Source organism: Mercenaria mercenaria, chromosome 6 (assembly GCF_021730395.1).
Source record: "Mercenaria mercenaria strain notata chromosome 6, MADL_Memer_1, whole genome shotgun sequence".
Lineage (NCBI taxonomy): Eukaryota > Metazoa > Mollusca > Bivalvia > Venerida > Veneridae > Mercenaria > Mercenaria mercenaria.
The window spans coordinates 26,990,611-27,008,001 of NC_069366.1; the positions used below are offsets into that span (position 1 = coordinate 26,990,611).

The 17,391-nt window shown below is 36.9% G+C and overlaps 1 protein-coding gene across 1 annotated transcript; it reads left to right on the forward strand.

The window, feature by feature from the left end:
* Positions 1-4,723: 4,723 nt before the first annotated feature.
* On the forward strand, positions 4,724-5,488 carry LOC128558004 (glutamic acid-rich protein-like). Its single transcript, XM_053546727.1, has one exon. It carries the CDS (start codon positions 4,724-4,726, stop codon positions 5,486-5,488), a length of 765 nt encoding a protein of 254 aa, XP_053402702.1.
* Positions 5,489-17,391: the final 11,903 nt, after the last annotated feature.

Genomic DNA, 17,391 nt, shown 5'->3' on the forward strand with positions numbered 1-17,391 from the left:
TGTGTGGATTTTATGTGTAAACATTCACCATTATATTATATGTTAGATGACCCTTGTATATACTGAACATTGTCTCCATTGGTACTTTTTATTACACGCCCGAAGGGACGTATTATGTTATGGTCTCAGTGTCCGTCTGTCCGTCCGTCCGTTAGCAATTTCGTGTCCTCTCTGTAACTCTTGAACCCCTTGAAGGATTTCAAAGAAACTTGACACAAATGTTCACCATACTGAGATGACGTGCAGAGCGCATGTTTTGGATGTCTCATTTCAAGGTCAAGGTTACACTTAGGGGTCAAAGGTCATATGAGTGTGTTTCGTGTCTGCTCTGTAACTCTTGAACTGCTTGAAGGATTTCAAAGAAACTTGGCACATATGTTCACCATACTGAGACGACATGCAGAGCGCTTGTTTTGGATGACTAGCTTCAAGGTCAAGGTCACACTTAGGAGTGAAAGGTCATATATGACTTTGCTGTGTCCGCTCTGTAACTCTTGAACTGCTTGAAGGATTTCAAAGAAACTTGGCACAAATGTTCACCACACTGAGATGACGTGCAGAGCGCATGTTTTGGATGTCTCATTTCAAGGTCAAGGTTACACTTAGGGGTCAAAGGTCATATGAGTGTGTTTCGTGTCTGCTCTGTAACTCTTGAACTGCTTGAAGGATTTCAAAGAAACTTGGCACATATGTTCACCATACTGAGACGACATGCAGAGCGCTTGTTTTGGATGACTAGCTTCAAGGTCAAGGTCACACTTAGGAGTGAAAGGTCATATATGACTTTGCTGTGTCCGCTCTGTAACTCTTGAACTGCTTGAAGGATTTCAAAGAAACTTGGCACAAATGTTCACCACACTGAGGCGACGTGCAGAGCTCATGTTTTGGATGACTCGCTTCAAGGTCAAGGTCACACTTAGGGGTCAAAGGTCATATATGACTTTGCTTTGTGTATATTGCTAGGCATTGCAGTGCTCTTATTTTTATTTGGCAGATCCCTTTTTGTTCTCCCACAAAATTTTTTGTGAATTACTTCCCTTTTTTTGTTACTATAAATAGCTTATTTTGAAACTTTTTTATTATTGGCAGTAGGGAAAAACTGAGACCACTTTTCTATGGTACAACATGGATGGTACATCCAATTTTTAGATGTATTTTGACATAACTTTACATGGTAAGAATTTTTTTTTGGACTTAGAATTTTTATTTTTGGAAGTTTTTCTTTTTGTTGTTCCTGTCCTTTAGGCTTCAACAGTCAAGTTCTTGAAATTTTACTCCCATCCTCTGATGTAACCCTTCGGGCGTATATTGCCCCGCTTGGCGGTGCTCTTGTTTCAATATGAATTAGTCCATGATGGTGGAAGCAGGGGTATAATTTGGCGCCTAGTTATCTTCTGCTGATGAAATGGGGAGGGGGTATTCAAAGGTCAAGGCGCTGCAGGGGCATTTGTTACCATTAGTGACACAGAGCTCCAGATAAGCTTTTGGTGCAAATGGGTATTTACCCATCACTTTTTGTCTGAATTGGGTATTCGAAATTTGAATTGGGTAAAAATAATATCTTACCCAGCCTTTTCAGAAGTAATTGGGTATTTGCTAAAACCAATTGGGTATTTTACCAGTCTCGCACTAACAATTGAGTATTTTTTGCTTTCAGTATACATGGTATATATCATTGAACAGGATTGACTAAGTAGCTAAGTACTTTAATGGCGCCCTTCAATGTTTAATACAAAAATGTATTTAAAATTGTAATGAATGTTCCATACTGTTGTTTTCTTTTTCACTTTTAATGAAGTCGGAGATCAGTTCATCCACAATATCCCGATCACCTGGTCACCACAATATGCATTCTCCCAAAAGATATCATCCAGTATTGGTGACACTACATCGTCACAAACAGATAGCTGTCATTGTTGAACAGCAAGATATCCCACTAATTAGTTTGTGCTGCAACAATGTTTATTCTTCAACTCTTTTACATTTTATCGGCGTAAAATTGCTTACAAAGTATCCAAATAACACCGATCAGCCGACTGAATAATCAGTCAGTCAAATCTAGCGTTAAAGTTTCGTACCCGTTCTAGTAATAAGGAAAATGCGATACGCAAGCTTTTTTTTTATGAATTGGGTATTAGGAATTTTACTTGCGTTTCATTTCGCAAACTATATGAATTCAATTGGGTTTTCTGCAATTTTAATTGCATAAATACGCAAATAGGCAGCTTATCTGGAGCTCTGGTGACAGCTCTTGTTTTTATTGGATTGGTCAATTTTTCTCCAAGTTATTGCCCTTGATTTAATGAAAATGTCCTTCCCTCCGTCCGCTGCCATTTCTCAGTAACTAGCAGGTAGAATTTCATGAAACATAAAATAAATATGCACCAACATACTGCGATGATGCCCATCATTTTTATGCCCCCGACATCTATGATCCATTTTCCATAGAGTTATTGCCCTTGATTTAATGAAAAATCCATGTCTGCAGCCATTTCTCAGTAACTATTTGGTAGAATTTCATGAAACTTTAAATAAATATGAACCAATATATGGTGATGATGCCTGTCTTTTTTTTTTTTTTTTTTTTCATTGGTCGAATTCTTTAGAGTTATTGCCCTTGATTTAATGAAACTTCCATGTCTGCAGCCATTTCTTAGTAACTAGTTGGTTGAATTTCATGAAACTTAAAATAAATATGAACCAATATACGGTTGCACATTCAACATAAAGGCCTTCATTTACAAACAAGCTATCATTGGCAGGGGTTATCTTTTCAACGAAAATGCTTGTTGGATTTAGAAACTTTCGGTTTAAGTTTTGTGTTTTGTTAGAATAGGTAATTTTAAACATTACACCAATTTAAAATCTGATCAAAGTATGAAATATGAATACTTTAAATTATGTAAGAGTCAACAAAAATTCATAAGATGGACAGAGATGACAATCTATATTGGCATTATAGGTATATCATTCTTGATCAGCTGACTGTGAAATGTGATATTCCTGTAGATTGGTTATGGTTATCCTTTCTACTAGTTAATAATTTCCAGTCATGATAGCCAAGAAATTAAGTTACCAGTTATTAGGATAATGTCTATTGCACATGGTGCTCTTCTGATGCTTTTTAGTATTGCGAAACTTTAATTGTACCCCCCCCCCGACAACAAAGTTGTAAGGGGGGTATACTGGTTTCAGGTTGTCTGTCTGTCTGTCTGTCCGTGCGCACCATCTCTCCTTATCCCCTTGACAGAATTTAATGAAACTTCACACAAGTGATCAGTACCAACAGTAGTTGTGCATGGGGCATGTTAGGTTCTTTTAGAAAAAAAATTTGCAGAGTTATGGGACTTTGTTTTTTTGTTACTATACTATATACATAGACACAATCTTGTGCGCACCATCTCTCCTCTTCCCCTTGACACAATTTAATGAAACTTCACACAAGTAATCAGTAACAACAGTAGTTGTGCATGGGGCATGTTAGGTTCTTTCAGGACAAAAAATTTGCAGAGTTATGGGACTTTGTTTTTTGTTACATACTATGTACATACATCTGATATGCAATCTTGTGCGTGCCAAATCTACCAAACCCTTGACACAATTTAATGAAACTTCACACAAGTGATCAGTACAAACTAGTTGTGCATGGTGCATGTTATTCTTTTAGATAAAAAATTTGCATAGTTATGGGACTTTGTTTTTTTGTTACTATACTGTAAATACAGTTATATACATACTGTGCCACATTTTATCCCCTGTCCTTGTGTGTCAAATTGCAATGTAACTCAGTAGTGTGCATGGGGGGGTACATTTCACACTTTTATGTGATAGCTTAGTTTTGTCTGATGTGTTGTTTTTAATTTTCTTGCGCCCTACAAATAAAGAATAAAAGACTAAAAAAGGCTTAACATGATGTGGTTTTTTATGGTGATGCTGCCTATGAAAAAACACATTGTTGAGGCGGCCAAGAACAAACATGCAGATTATCTTTCAAAATTCAGTAAGACTAGTAGCAGAGTGAACACTTTCTCCTCGACCTGATGAAAAAATATGCTAGTATGTGAAATTTTAACTATTATACATCCCCATGCTGTTATCACAGCAGCATTATTGCATTTTAAGCTGGCCAGGAAGAGCTTATGCTATACCCCCGTGTCATAATTGTCGTTTGGCATAGTCGTTGTCTGGCATAAACATTATATGTTAAAATCACTCTCTCAGTAACTAAGTTTTTATTTTTGACAGAATTATCTCCCCTTTTTCAACTTTAACACTTTATGTATAAATCTTCATTAAGTCCAATATCTTGAATACTATCAAGAGATACCAGGGAGAGCAACCCACATAACTCTGTTTTGATTATTTGACAGATTTATCGCCCATTTTTAACTTAGAATTTTTTATTTTAATTTTTTAAATGCTGTATCTTGAATTACTATCGAAGAAACATAATTCAGCATCTCCACCAGGGAAATCAATCTTCATAACTCTTTGAACAGATTTTCCCCCTTTTTAACTGAGAAATGTTTGGGTTTTTTTTTTCATAAAATCCAATATTTTGAAAAATATCAAAGGTACATGTATTTACTGGAAACTTAAAATACTTTGATACCATCAACATCTTCACCAGGCGAGCTATGTTGTTCTTATGACAACTCTTGTTTGTTAAGTGTATCTTAAAAGTTGATTTGAAATTGCTAGTAATCAATGAAATGTCTGTAACATGTTTTCGGATACCGGTTCTGAACCAGTATGCTCTCATTTACAAATATTCTTTTATCATTTAGGAGGTCAGGCAGTGGCAACTAGGTTGTCCAAACAGCTGAAACAGACCAACAAGAAAATCAAAGGTCATCTGGTTGAATATAATGAACTAGGGGGACATCAGACAGGCCTACCAGTAAAACTTCACTTTAATGATGTGAAAGATACTGATGCAGCTATATGGACAGGACTGCAGCTGCATGCAACAAGTGATGCAGTTCCACATCGAGTTCAGCAGCAGGCAGTGCAGTATTATAGTATGGTAAAAAGAGCATTGGAAGAGCAGGAAATGCTCAAACAGGAAATGCATTCAACTATTGGGTGGTATCACTTTCAGCATAATTCATTGTTGGAAATGATACAAACAGCTTCAAAAGTAGAATGTGCGTTTCTTGTTAAAGAGGGTCTGCATACAGAAATGATGTTAAAAGTACTGTCATTATCTTACCAACCTTTCATAGATATTCAATTTGAAGAACACTCTGAGTTTTCCTCTATGGTTGGTATGACAAAAGTAGATGAAATCACCTACTCTGACTTCAAGGAAGAGGTAGCTGAGTACATATCAGAAATATCTTACAATATGTCTGAGAATAAAGACGATGAGGAGGAGGAGGAGGAGGATGAAGATGATGAGGAAGAAGAAGAAGAAGATGACGAGGCAGAAAAGGATGATGACCAAGATGAAGATATGGAGTACGGTGGTGGCAGCAGTGATGATTAACATGTTACTTTCAGACGTACTATATATGTTTTAGAAAACCTATAGGTTTTTTGGTTAAATATTTTGTTTGTCAACATTTCTAAAAACTATTAAATATATCCATTGAAACTTGGAATCCTTGTTAAATATCAAACGGGTACCTTATTACAATAAGGCAGGTAACCATGTGATTTGTTTTTCTGGAATTATTGTTCCTGTTTCGAGTTTAATTTTTTGTTTTAAGTTTTAAAAAATGAAGAAAAAGTTCAAATCAGTAATAAGTTATTTGATAAGAACTTGCAGATTTCAATTTTAATACTTTTTCTTTGTATTCAAACTTTTAATCACAAAGTTTTTCCCACAGCAATGTCATTTCTCAGGTCTGTTGTGAAAATATAGATATAACCAGACCTTGAAACTTTTCACACAATTGGTTATTAGTAAACCTTATTACAGACACTAGACCATGAAGAACATGTTGAGTGAAATACATTTCAGTGGTGGATAACAATTAATCTAATTTGCTTGTTAACAATTGTTGATGAAGTTTCAGTGTATCTGTTGTTTTTAATAAAAGATTGTTATGTCATACTAGTATTTGGTACTCTATGAATGATTAAATTTATAAGAATGGGCTTGATAATTACTGATTAGATTGGTTTGAAACTTAATTAGGGTTAGGGTTATACTTTTTTTGTGGAATTTGTCCCTGTTAAATAGTTGGGTGTGGAATTTGTCCCTGAAAAGTGTCAAATATGTCCCTGACTTTGGTTATTGGCCTTAGAAACTAAGTTATCCGCCCTTTTCAAAAAAGTTTATGGTTCTTGGGGTAAGGTGCGATAACCTCTACAATCCAACATAGTTACCTCCCCTGAATGTTACATAATAAAAAACGGCACAGTAACTCGACATTTTTTATTAAATGGCCACCATTTTTTATTGATTGAAAGGGTGAAGTTTTCACCAGTGTGTCTATTTAGGTGTCCCATGATAGTATATGACCATGTTTGGTATCAAAGTTCAATAACTCCAATTTAGGGAAAATGATATTTGGGGACATATTCCACAATATTTTATCCAATCCTAGTATCTTTTTCTTTATTGCCCCCTCAGGGATCAAACTTACCCAGGTGGGAAACCTAGGTTAGGGCTACAACATATCGGGCCTGATAACTCATCATTATATTATCGCCCCTTAAAAATGGAAAAAAATGCTGTTTTCACTTGTTTTTGGTCATTTTTGACTCTTAATACTTTATTTATTTATTATTTTATTTTCATGGAATAAAAAGTATGTTGTAGCCAGAGGTCCCCCCTTTCAGAATATGTATCACGTTTTGCCCTTGTTTGGACGCAAGTAGTAACCCTACAGGGTCAAAGTTGGTCATAACGGCTATTTTTACATTTCTCAAATGTAGGTCACTGGGGTGGAGGGCGGGTGTTGTAAAAAATAAAGTTCGACCCCCAAATATTACACATTTTCGTAATCTACTCAATAAGACAAACAAAATGGTATATAGCATGACCCCCTTATTTAGCAAAAAATCAAGTTGAAAAATTTCCAAGTTCGAAAAAAAAATGTCATTTTTGACCCTTAATATTTTATTCATTTATTATTTTATTTACATCGAATTAAAAGTAGGTTGTAGTCTGGGAGGTAACCTTTCAGGAACTATATATTTTAATACTTATATTAATGTGTTTATGATATTAATAAGCGGTCAAATTTGGTCAAAGTGCCGTTTTGGAGTAAGTTTGAAAGTAGGTCACGGGGTTGGCGGGGTCAAAAATGAAGATACACCGTAAGTATTATACGTTTTCGTGATCTGCTCATTAAGACGAAGAAAAGAATGTATAATATGACCCCCTTTTAGACACCCCAAAAATTTGTCTGAAAATGTGTTAAGGGGGTACCCTAAAGTTCATTTTTGAAAAAAAAAAAGTTCTGTTTTTTTTTATACAGCAATCGTAGAATAATCATTCCTGAGACAGAAAATGCATTTAAAACAAATATATATTGTCTAAAACAAAATAAATAACCATTTTCTTGGGGCAGGGACAGGCATTTTCATAAAATTCATATACTTTGATCCTCAAGTTTAGGGGGTCTGTATGTCACTCAAATTACCATTTTAAGATATGTGAAACCCTTTACTGTAATGACCAGACCCTAACCTCAAAAATAAGACTTGTATCGGTTCTGAGTCATGGTCACCTATGATGACCTTAACCTTTACCTAAAAAAACCGTTTTTGGCTGTTTTTCATTGAATTACCATATATGCACTCACAATTTAAACATATATGTTAGATATAAATACATATCTATGTAGGGCTATGTCATACCAACAGTTTAAGACCCTAACCACTCTCCTAGCTTAAGTAATGAGGTCACACATAGACTTTAATAAATGGTATGTACCAAATTTCACAGAAAAGTTTTTACCCAACAGACATTGGTTGTCTACCTGTATAGACCAATGTGGTCTACCTAGACTAATGGTTGATATATGTAACTGTAGAAGTGGTATAGGGGTACAGCATACTTAAATTTCAAACTCTTGGGTCAACTCTTAGCTAAGTTATGCCCCTTAAATCAATAAAGAACAGCGGACAAATCGTCCCCGGGGACGATTTTTGGCCAGTAGACATTGGTTGTCTACCTCCCTAGACCAAAGTAGTTCACCTAGACTAATGGTTGATACATGTTACTGTAGAGGGGGTATAGGGATACAATATACTTAAATTTCAAATCCCTTAGGTCAACACTTAGTTTAGTTATGGGCCTTAAATCAATAGAAAATACTTAGAAATGAGCGATATTTTAGTTACCAACATTGGTTGTCTACCCCTATAGACCAATATAAGGGATAGACTTCTATACGTGTATGGATAGGGGGGTATCTGGCTACTAGATACTCTTTGAGTTCGAGTCCCTACCTCAATTGTGGGCAGTGTTATGCCCCTTTGATCAATAACAAACACTAAGACAAAAGTACTAGTACTTTGATCTATGACTTCTTTGTTGGAACGGCCGGGTTCGAGCCAGTCTTGTGCGGACCCTACTCTGTCCAATGGTTCCTCTACCATGCCTGTAGTTCATCTGGTTGGTAAGAAACAGACCCCCAAACATGACCCTTCATTCCTTATATTGTATGCCTCTGATGAGACCAAGTTCGAACCTCTGAGCCGACTCTTGGGTCCAACCAGGATGGCTCCTGAGGGGTCACTAATATGTATTAGGGTGCGCTAAAAGGTTTTTGGGTCTAACTAGGTCGAGCCAGTTGAGGGATTTTTGGCGACTTTGACCCATGACCTCTGACGCCGACCGACCGGGTCGGACCCAGAGTCGACCACAAACTTGTAGCTGGGACTCAGCCCTGTCCAACAGTACCTCAACCATAGCTCTAGCACAACCGGTTGTGAAGTTAGAGCTCTCCCAACATTGTCGCCCCTTCATCTTTATATAGTCACCACAATAGCTCTAAGTGCGTTAAGAAGGTGCCAAGTTCGGGCCTAATTTTCAGACGGACCGATCGGCGGATCCGAACTAATTTTTTTGGTCCTTTCCCCGAAGGCCTAAGCTATAAATCATAGGTTATTTGATATTAATATCTCTATTTATATACAGCCTGCAGAAGTTAACAAAAAACAAGCAAAAGCTAAGAAAATATACCCCCGAATGACTTTTGACCTTTGATACGCACAGACAGAAGAATATATAACCCCTTTATGATACATGAATCTTTAGCTACTATAATAGGCTACACGAATAAAGCATTTTAAACGTTATAACATGTATTTAAGTGTCCAGAAATAAAAAACCAAACAGTTTACGGGCTTTTTCAGAAGGCAAAAGTACCCATATATAGGCATACGTTTCCGCCGGCGCCGTTGTCTGATAAGAGCCCCGACTATTTTATTCCTTCATGCAAAGGTCTAGACTATATTATAAAAGTTATTTCATGTCAATATCTCTCTTCGATAATTATTTAGAGCGTATTGAAATTAATGAAATTTGACCAAAAAACAGTAAGAAACGCAATAATTTAGTGTTCTACAGTACTTGTGCTCTATGTAGGTCACATACGGACGGACAGGTTTTGTTCGAAATAATTGTATTCGATAGAGGTGAAGTCTAGCTACAGTTTCAGGCTTTCCTAGCTCTTAGTTGATATATTTTCTGTCCAAAAATGGAGGTTTTACCGCTAAATCAGGGACTGCGAAACGGTACCGAAGTTAGAGCCGGTCCGACCCAAGGAGCACACCCTTAAGGCTGTGTGATACCTTTAAAAAATAGTACTAGAATAGACCTTTACGCACATGTTAATTGCTAAGGAAAATATTTATGCATTAAGAAAATGTTAGGGTTAAAAGTTAAGCTATTTTTCATACTTTGGCCTTCAGAACCAGGGGTTTGAGCCTTTTGGCAGGCTTCCCTGACGTAAGCAGCCAACCAATCTTCCTAAATATGGTTTTAATTGATAGATATTGTCAAGCCCTTTCGAACAAGACCAACCTGAGCTATATCGAGCCATAAATGGAAAATTTCTTACATCATCATTTTTTCATTTTTTTTTTGTGGGGGGGGACATAATCAACGTTTCTGGGCCCCAACCCCATATAAAAATGTTCGCTCCGGACCTGGACCTTGACCTCAGAGGCCGGCTACTCTCTGGGGCCTTGATCCCTGATGGATGCGCAACTTTTGAGACCTAAACCAGTTTTCTATAGTCATATTTGGCGAAGCTAGAAATGTTAACCTGAGAAAAGTGAAAAAAAATGAAACTTAGGTAGGTTTATAGCTACCCCTAATTTTGAGAACTTTTATTGTTCGCAGACTATTTTTTTTTGGGGGGGGGGGGGGGGGGGGGGGGGGGGTGGAGGGGGCTGAGTTATGGGTCGTGTCAAGGTCAATGATAAGGGACCATAACCCGACCAGTCCCGCCCGCATAATCCCGGGAGGGTTCATTATTTACGTGAAATTTGTCCCCTAATGTCTACCGTACACTAAGTCGCGAAAATGCAACATTTTTTGGTAGTCCTTATCAGGGGCTATAACTATTTAAGTTTCAACAATTTCGATCGAGTAGAACAAAAGTTATGGGACCTGGGAAGGGGCAGGGGACTCATTCCACAATAAATGTTAAGGTTTAAAGTTAAGCTATTTTTCATATTTTGCTCCTCAAATACAAACAGGGTTTTGATCCCTTTGGTCGGCTCCCCTGACCTAAGAATTCAACCGATCTTTCTAAATATGGTTTTAATCGATATATATTGTCTAGCCCTTTCCAACAAGACCAACCCTAGCAAAATCGAGCTATAAATGGCAAAGATATAACAACAGGGGCAAATTGGGGGACATATTACACATTTCAGGACCCCAACCCCATATAAAGATGTTTGATCCTGACCTTGACCTTGAGATATGAGGTCGGCTACCCCATGGGCCATTGAGTCCTGATGGATGCGCAACTTTTGAGACCTTAACTAATTATTTATACCCATATTTAGCAAAGCTATAAAAATTGACCAGAGAAAAGTGAAAAAATGAAACTTAGGTAGGATTATAGCTAACCATAATTTTGAGGTTTCGTTTTTCGCGGGCAAAAATATTTTTGCGGGCTGGGTTATGGGTCGGGTCAAAGTCAATCGGTAGGGACCATAACCCGACCTTATCGCGGCCGGGGCGGGGTGGGGGGGGGGGGTGGTAATTATTTACGTGGAATATGTCCCCCAGTACCGTACACTGAGTTTTACGAAACTAACCTTACTGCAAAAGTGCCACATTTTCCCTTATGGCTCATATATTAAGTTTCAACAGTATCCATCGAGTAAAACAAAAGTTAAAGGACTTGTGAGGGGGTAGGGGACACATTCCACAAAAAAGTATATTTATGTCATGTTAAATCTGAAAATAAAGATAGATAACTGTGTTCTTTTTATATCAGATTACCTCCCCTGATTTAAATAATAATATCTATATATTACATCTTTTTAAGTACAAAGGGTACCCTACTCAGGCATATAAAATACTTAACTTAAGACCTTCCCGAAGATTTTATGTCCATATTTGGGGAAGCTAAAAAAGATGCCCGGGAAATCTGAAACTTTGAAATCTCTCAATATTTTGGCACCTAAGAATTTTCAACTTTTTTTTCGCGGGCCAATTTCTTTCGTGGTGCAGGGTTAGGGGTCGGGTCAATACCTAACATAAAACACCCCGAAACATCGCCAGCGACGTCGAGAAATCCCGATCGGGTTAGTTTTCGGAGTCTATAGAGGTCAAACCTTACCGCTAGTAGCGGTTCTCGAAATTGTCCCGGCCCAAAGAGCTATAAAAATATGTATTTTATAGTTCTTTGCCCGGCCGAGAAAATGTAACATTTTACGGTAGAGTTGACAAAGGTCTGTTACCTGCCCTAAGTTTAATCCAAATCTATCGGGCCAAACAAAAGTTATGATACCTGATATATAAAGGATTACAAACGCTTTTGAAAATTGTGATATAGCCAAAGAGCGCTGCGATACTGTAAATTTCAACACCCCTACACACTCGAGCATTTTATCAAAATGCTACCTAGATTTGCTCTTTTATTTTGATGTTTCTAGCTTTAAATTATAATTTTTTGTTAAAAATTGTCGTTCTTGAAAAAATCAATATGTTCTTGTAGAAATTGCCCCACGATTTTTTTTCCCAAAAGTAATGACAAAGATATGGATCAGACACGAATGCACTATCATGAAAAATGGCCTTTAACGTCTAAGTGTGACCTTGACCTTTGAGCTACGGACCTGGGTCTTGCGCGCGACACGTCGTCTTACTGTGGTACACATTCATGCCAAGTTTTTGGAAAATCCATCCATGGATGACAAAGATATGGACCGGACACGAATGCACTATCATGAAAAATGACCTTTAACGTCTAAGTGTGACATTGACCTTTGAGCTACGGACCTGGGTCTTGCGCGCGACACGTCGTCTTACTGTGGTACACATTCATGCCAAGTTATTTGAAAATCTATCCATGGATGACAAAGATATGGACCGGACACGAAAATTGCGGACAGACTGACAGACGGTTCAAAAACTATATGCCTCCCTTCGGGGGCATAAAAAGGCTTAGGGACACTCGGGCACCAAAATATATTACGTCAGCCCAGAAAGTTATTTGGAAATGGAGTAGATACACATGTTTGATCCTTATTAAAATCCCCTCCCCCCAGATGTTTTCCGAATGCAGCGGTCCTAAGTACGCGCACATTTACCGACTTTTAGACCAAGAGATGCCCATTACGCAAACACTAAAACCTTTAAGCCAAGACATGCCTATACGGTCAAATCATAGAAAAACCTTGTGTTTACAATATTGAGGCTACATTTTTCATTGGATCTTCATGAAAATATGCCAAAATGTTTGTTTAGATGAACCCTAGTTAAAATTTGAATATAGGTCAGATGGGTGAAAAAGATCACTAGGTCAGATCATAGAAAAAAAATTCTATGCTACAGATGCAGCATGTGTCTGTCATTTTGGGAGAGTTACTCAGGCGAAAGATTCAGGGCCACCATGTCTTTATTATATATTTATTTTCTGTTAGTATGCGCTTTGACCTTGAACGGATGTACCTAGCCCCTTCGCTCTGAACATGGACATGTCTTGCCCGGTGAATATTGCAGTTATTTTGAAATCCTCCGAGTAGTTGACGATATGTAACCGACACAATTTTACTTGACACAGAGAATGGAAAAAAGACCCCCCCAACCAATGTTTGAACAGGGTATACAGGAGTCATCTTTCTGATACTCGGTTTCAGGAAATGGCTTCCAGTGTTAGACATTAAACAGGGTGACATTTAGTGAATGTCCGTATAGGCATTGCAGTTCGAGACAAACTTATGCAAGCGTACTTTAAATGAACAGTAAACAAATTTCACTCCACCGACTAGTGTACTGTCATTGATCAGTAGCTTTGTATAACATTTACAACTTCTTTGAGCAGTAGCATCTAACAGCTTATGTACTGGGGACAAAGATAAATCGTTTTGTGACTAACAGTTTACATAAACCCGTTCCATTCAAAGGTGAATACAAATCAAAACAGCAGTTTCTTTAATACATTTATTGTATTAACAAGACCTGAAATATCTTGACATTACGACTGAACAAAAAATCACATATGATCATAGTATGTACCACATTTATTAAAGTCAAAAACATCTGAACTAAAATTCCACTTGAACACTCAAGTTTACAAGTACAAACATGTTTTACTATATAAATTCAAACATTTGCAAATTTCGTTGATAAAAGTTTTCAAAACAAGGAAGTATGTCAAGTTCAAGATTAGCCGAGGTCAAAGTTTAAATCGTCATGCAAAACTGTACATGTGGTCCAAATTTCATCGATGTAGCTTCAGATCCTGGATGTAAGTCAGTACGTCATGGTGAACATCAGATTTACTCAAAAATCAATATACATGAACAGAAAATAGCAGGATTTAAAAAAGAACAAGATGTGTTTTGACACCAATGCCCCTGTAGTAAACAAGCGGGCCATGATGGCCCTATATATTGCTCACCAGAGTTGATCTGGCCTACTGACCTAGTTTTTGACCCCACGTGATCAAGAGTTGAACTTGGCCTAAATATCATCAAGACAAACATTTTGACTTAATTTCATAAAGATTTGGTTACAACTGTGACCTCTAGAGTGTTTACAAGCTATTCCTTTGATTTGAACAGTGACCTAGTTTTTGACCCCATATGACCCAGATTCGAACCTGACCTATAGATTATCAAAACAAACATTCTGACTAATTCTCATGAGTTTCAAACTTAAATTGTGGTCTCTAGAGTGTTGAAAAGGTTTTCCTTTGATCTGGCCTAGTGACCTAGTTTTTGAACCCACATGACCCAGATTCAAACTTGACCTAGAAATGATTAAGACAAACATTCTGACCCAGTTTCGTAACGATTGAGTCACAAATGAAATGTTTATATGCTTTTCCTTTCATTCGGCCAGGTGACCTAGTTTTTGATCCCACATGACCCAGACTCACACTTGACCTAGAAATCACCAAGCCAAACTTTCTGACTAAGTTTCATTAATATTGGGTCACAACTGTGACCTCTAGAGGGTTCACAAGCTTTTCCTTTAATTTGACCAGCTAACCTAGTTTTTAATCCAACATGACCCTGTTTCGACCTAAAGATCATCAAGACTAACATTCTGACCAAGTTTCACAAAGATATGTAGATACGCCCTTATTGTGTTGAACCCTCGAAATGTGGCCTCTAGAGTGTTCACAAGGCAAATGTTGATGCATGACGCATGACTGACGCCGGACAATGACTGGTCACAATAGCTCTACTTGAGCACTTTGTGCTCTGGACAGCTAAAAAAATGGTTGACCTTGAAAGCGGTCACATTGAAAGTCATGGAAAATGTTTGTAAATCAATGTACAAATGGTATGTGCGAATATGAAAAAAATTCATAAAATGGAAAAGTTATGTCCAAAACTGGGAAATCTGCTACATGTCTGACATTGAAATGGTCATCTCGAAGGTCAATGTCACATGTGAAGGTACTGTGACAAGGAGTAATATGTTAGTTTCAAAAACGAATCATTTACTAGCAATTATGTTCAAAAACTGGAAAATTTGCCAAGTATCTGACATTGAAAAAAGTCACTTTGAAGGTCAAGGTAATATGTGTACATATCAATGTAAAGGTATTGTGACAAGGAGTGATATTATGCAAGTTTTTAAAAGATCCAAGTACAAACAAATCACTTAAGCAATTATGTTAAAAAAATGGAAAAAATGCTAAGTATTTGACTTAGAACAAGAAATGTCACAGTAGATGAAAAATGCCGCAGAATAAGTTATTGAGTGGAAAAGGCATTTTTGTCAAAAACTGCCCATAAGTCTGTCAAAAAATATTGGACCAAAGCCAAAATTGAACTTGACCTGCATTTTATGGTTACATACCTTTGTACCAACAATAAATGTCACAGTAGATGACAAATGCCCCCGAATAAGTTACTGGGTGGAAAAGGCATGTTCGTCAAATTTTTAAATTTTTAGTTGAAAAGGGGTCATAACTCTGTCAAAAATTATTGGACCAAAGTCGAAACTGAACTAAAAATTATTGGAATGTAAACAAGAGCTGTCACATGAGACAGCGTGCTAAACTATTTTGATGCTGGGTTGTGAAACTGGGCACATCTGAGGAAATTGGAGCTGTCTCTGGAGTGTTTAATGACTCCAATTGTGGATGAAGATATTGCACAATAGCCTGAGTCTATGTCAAAAATATATATACCTGTGTACCAAAAATAAATTCAATCTATTAATCCATTCAGAAGTTACTGAGCGGACAAGTTTTTGTAATAGACGAATTAACTGACTAACGGCTGGACAGTGCAATCACTATATGACTCCCTACCGGGGCATAAAAAAACCATCTTTAAGGTCAAGGTCACATGTCTATATATCAATGTAAAGGTATTGCGACAAGGAGTAATGTGTATATATTGTTTTACGTACAATTAGCCAATAACCTATGATTGTAGTATATAATCCCTATGCCTCATTAATAAAATACATAAATATGACAATAAACACAAGCAAATGGTCGTTTTTTAAGTAGAACTATAAGAGACATATCTATCACAAAGACTTATGACATTATATAACTTCCTAAATTGATCAAATATGCCCACCTGAACACAGATGGTATCCAACCCCATGGAGTAAGGTGTAACCAATACTGATACTACTAAAATGCATAGACATATATTCCCTCCATGACCATGTCCACATCCCAGATCAAGCCTGACAGATCTTATTCTAAGCTATTTACACATGCAAAAAGGAAAATACATTGTACCTTTGCTAATCACAGTTCATACATAAAATAAAGCTTAAAGGTCCAGTAACACTTAGAATTTACTTACAGAACAATAATCTTTATTGATGGTTTAGTGATAGAACTTTGTATAATTTTACTTTAAAAGAATGTTACCATACACCAGACATTTTAGTCCCTTCCAGTTAAACTGGTAGGAAATTATAACAAATCTACCTATCTGTAGTTTGATTAGCAAAAATACTTTACTAGTACATAAAACATTATTTATTTAAGTAAAAACAAAATCCCCGTAACTTCACAATACTAATAAAAGTTGACTAGTGATTAAAACAAATCATTATTTTATTATTATTGAATCAGACTGATACTTAACGCAATGCCTAAAAAAATTAGACTTGTTTCTGGTCACGTAAAATTATCATGGTCTGTAGGTCAGATTTAAAAAAAAAAATTTTTTATTTTATTTTATTTTTACATTGAAATCTATTGCCAATTATGTCTGTCATGGTGAAATACAGGAACTATTGTCCATAAAGTCAATAATGAGCAAGCTGATAATGAAACACGATTTGTTTCACTGTTTGGACATAATACTGACACTTCCTTTGAATAATTCAAGACAGTCAATTTCTAAACTGCTAACAAGGCAGTCTGAAAGACTAAATCCCCCGCCACTGCTATGGATAGTGAAAGGGTAAACCTTTGATTTTAGCTGTGACCTTGACCTTGAACTGACATGGCTGACTCATGAATTCTGCAAAACGTCTTGATGAGATGATCATTTGACCCAAGTTTCATGAAAATCCTTGAAGGGGTTTAGGAGATACAGAGCTGAAACCTTTGACCTTCAGTTGTGACCTTGACCTTGAGCTGAAATGGCTGACTCATGAGTTCTTGATGAGGTGATCATTTGACCCAAGTTTGATGAAAACCCTTCAAGGGGTTTAGGAGACCTTGACCTTGAGCTGGAATGACTGACTCATGGGTTCTGCATATCGTCTTGATAAGGTGATCATTTGACCAAAGTTTGATAAAATTCCTTCAAGGG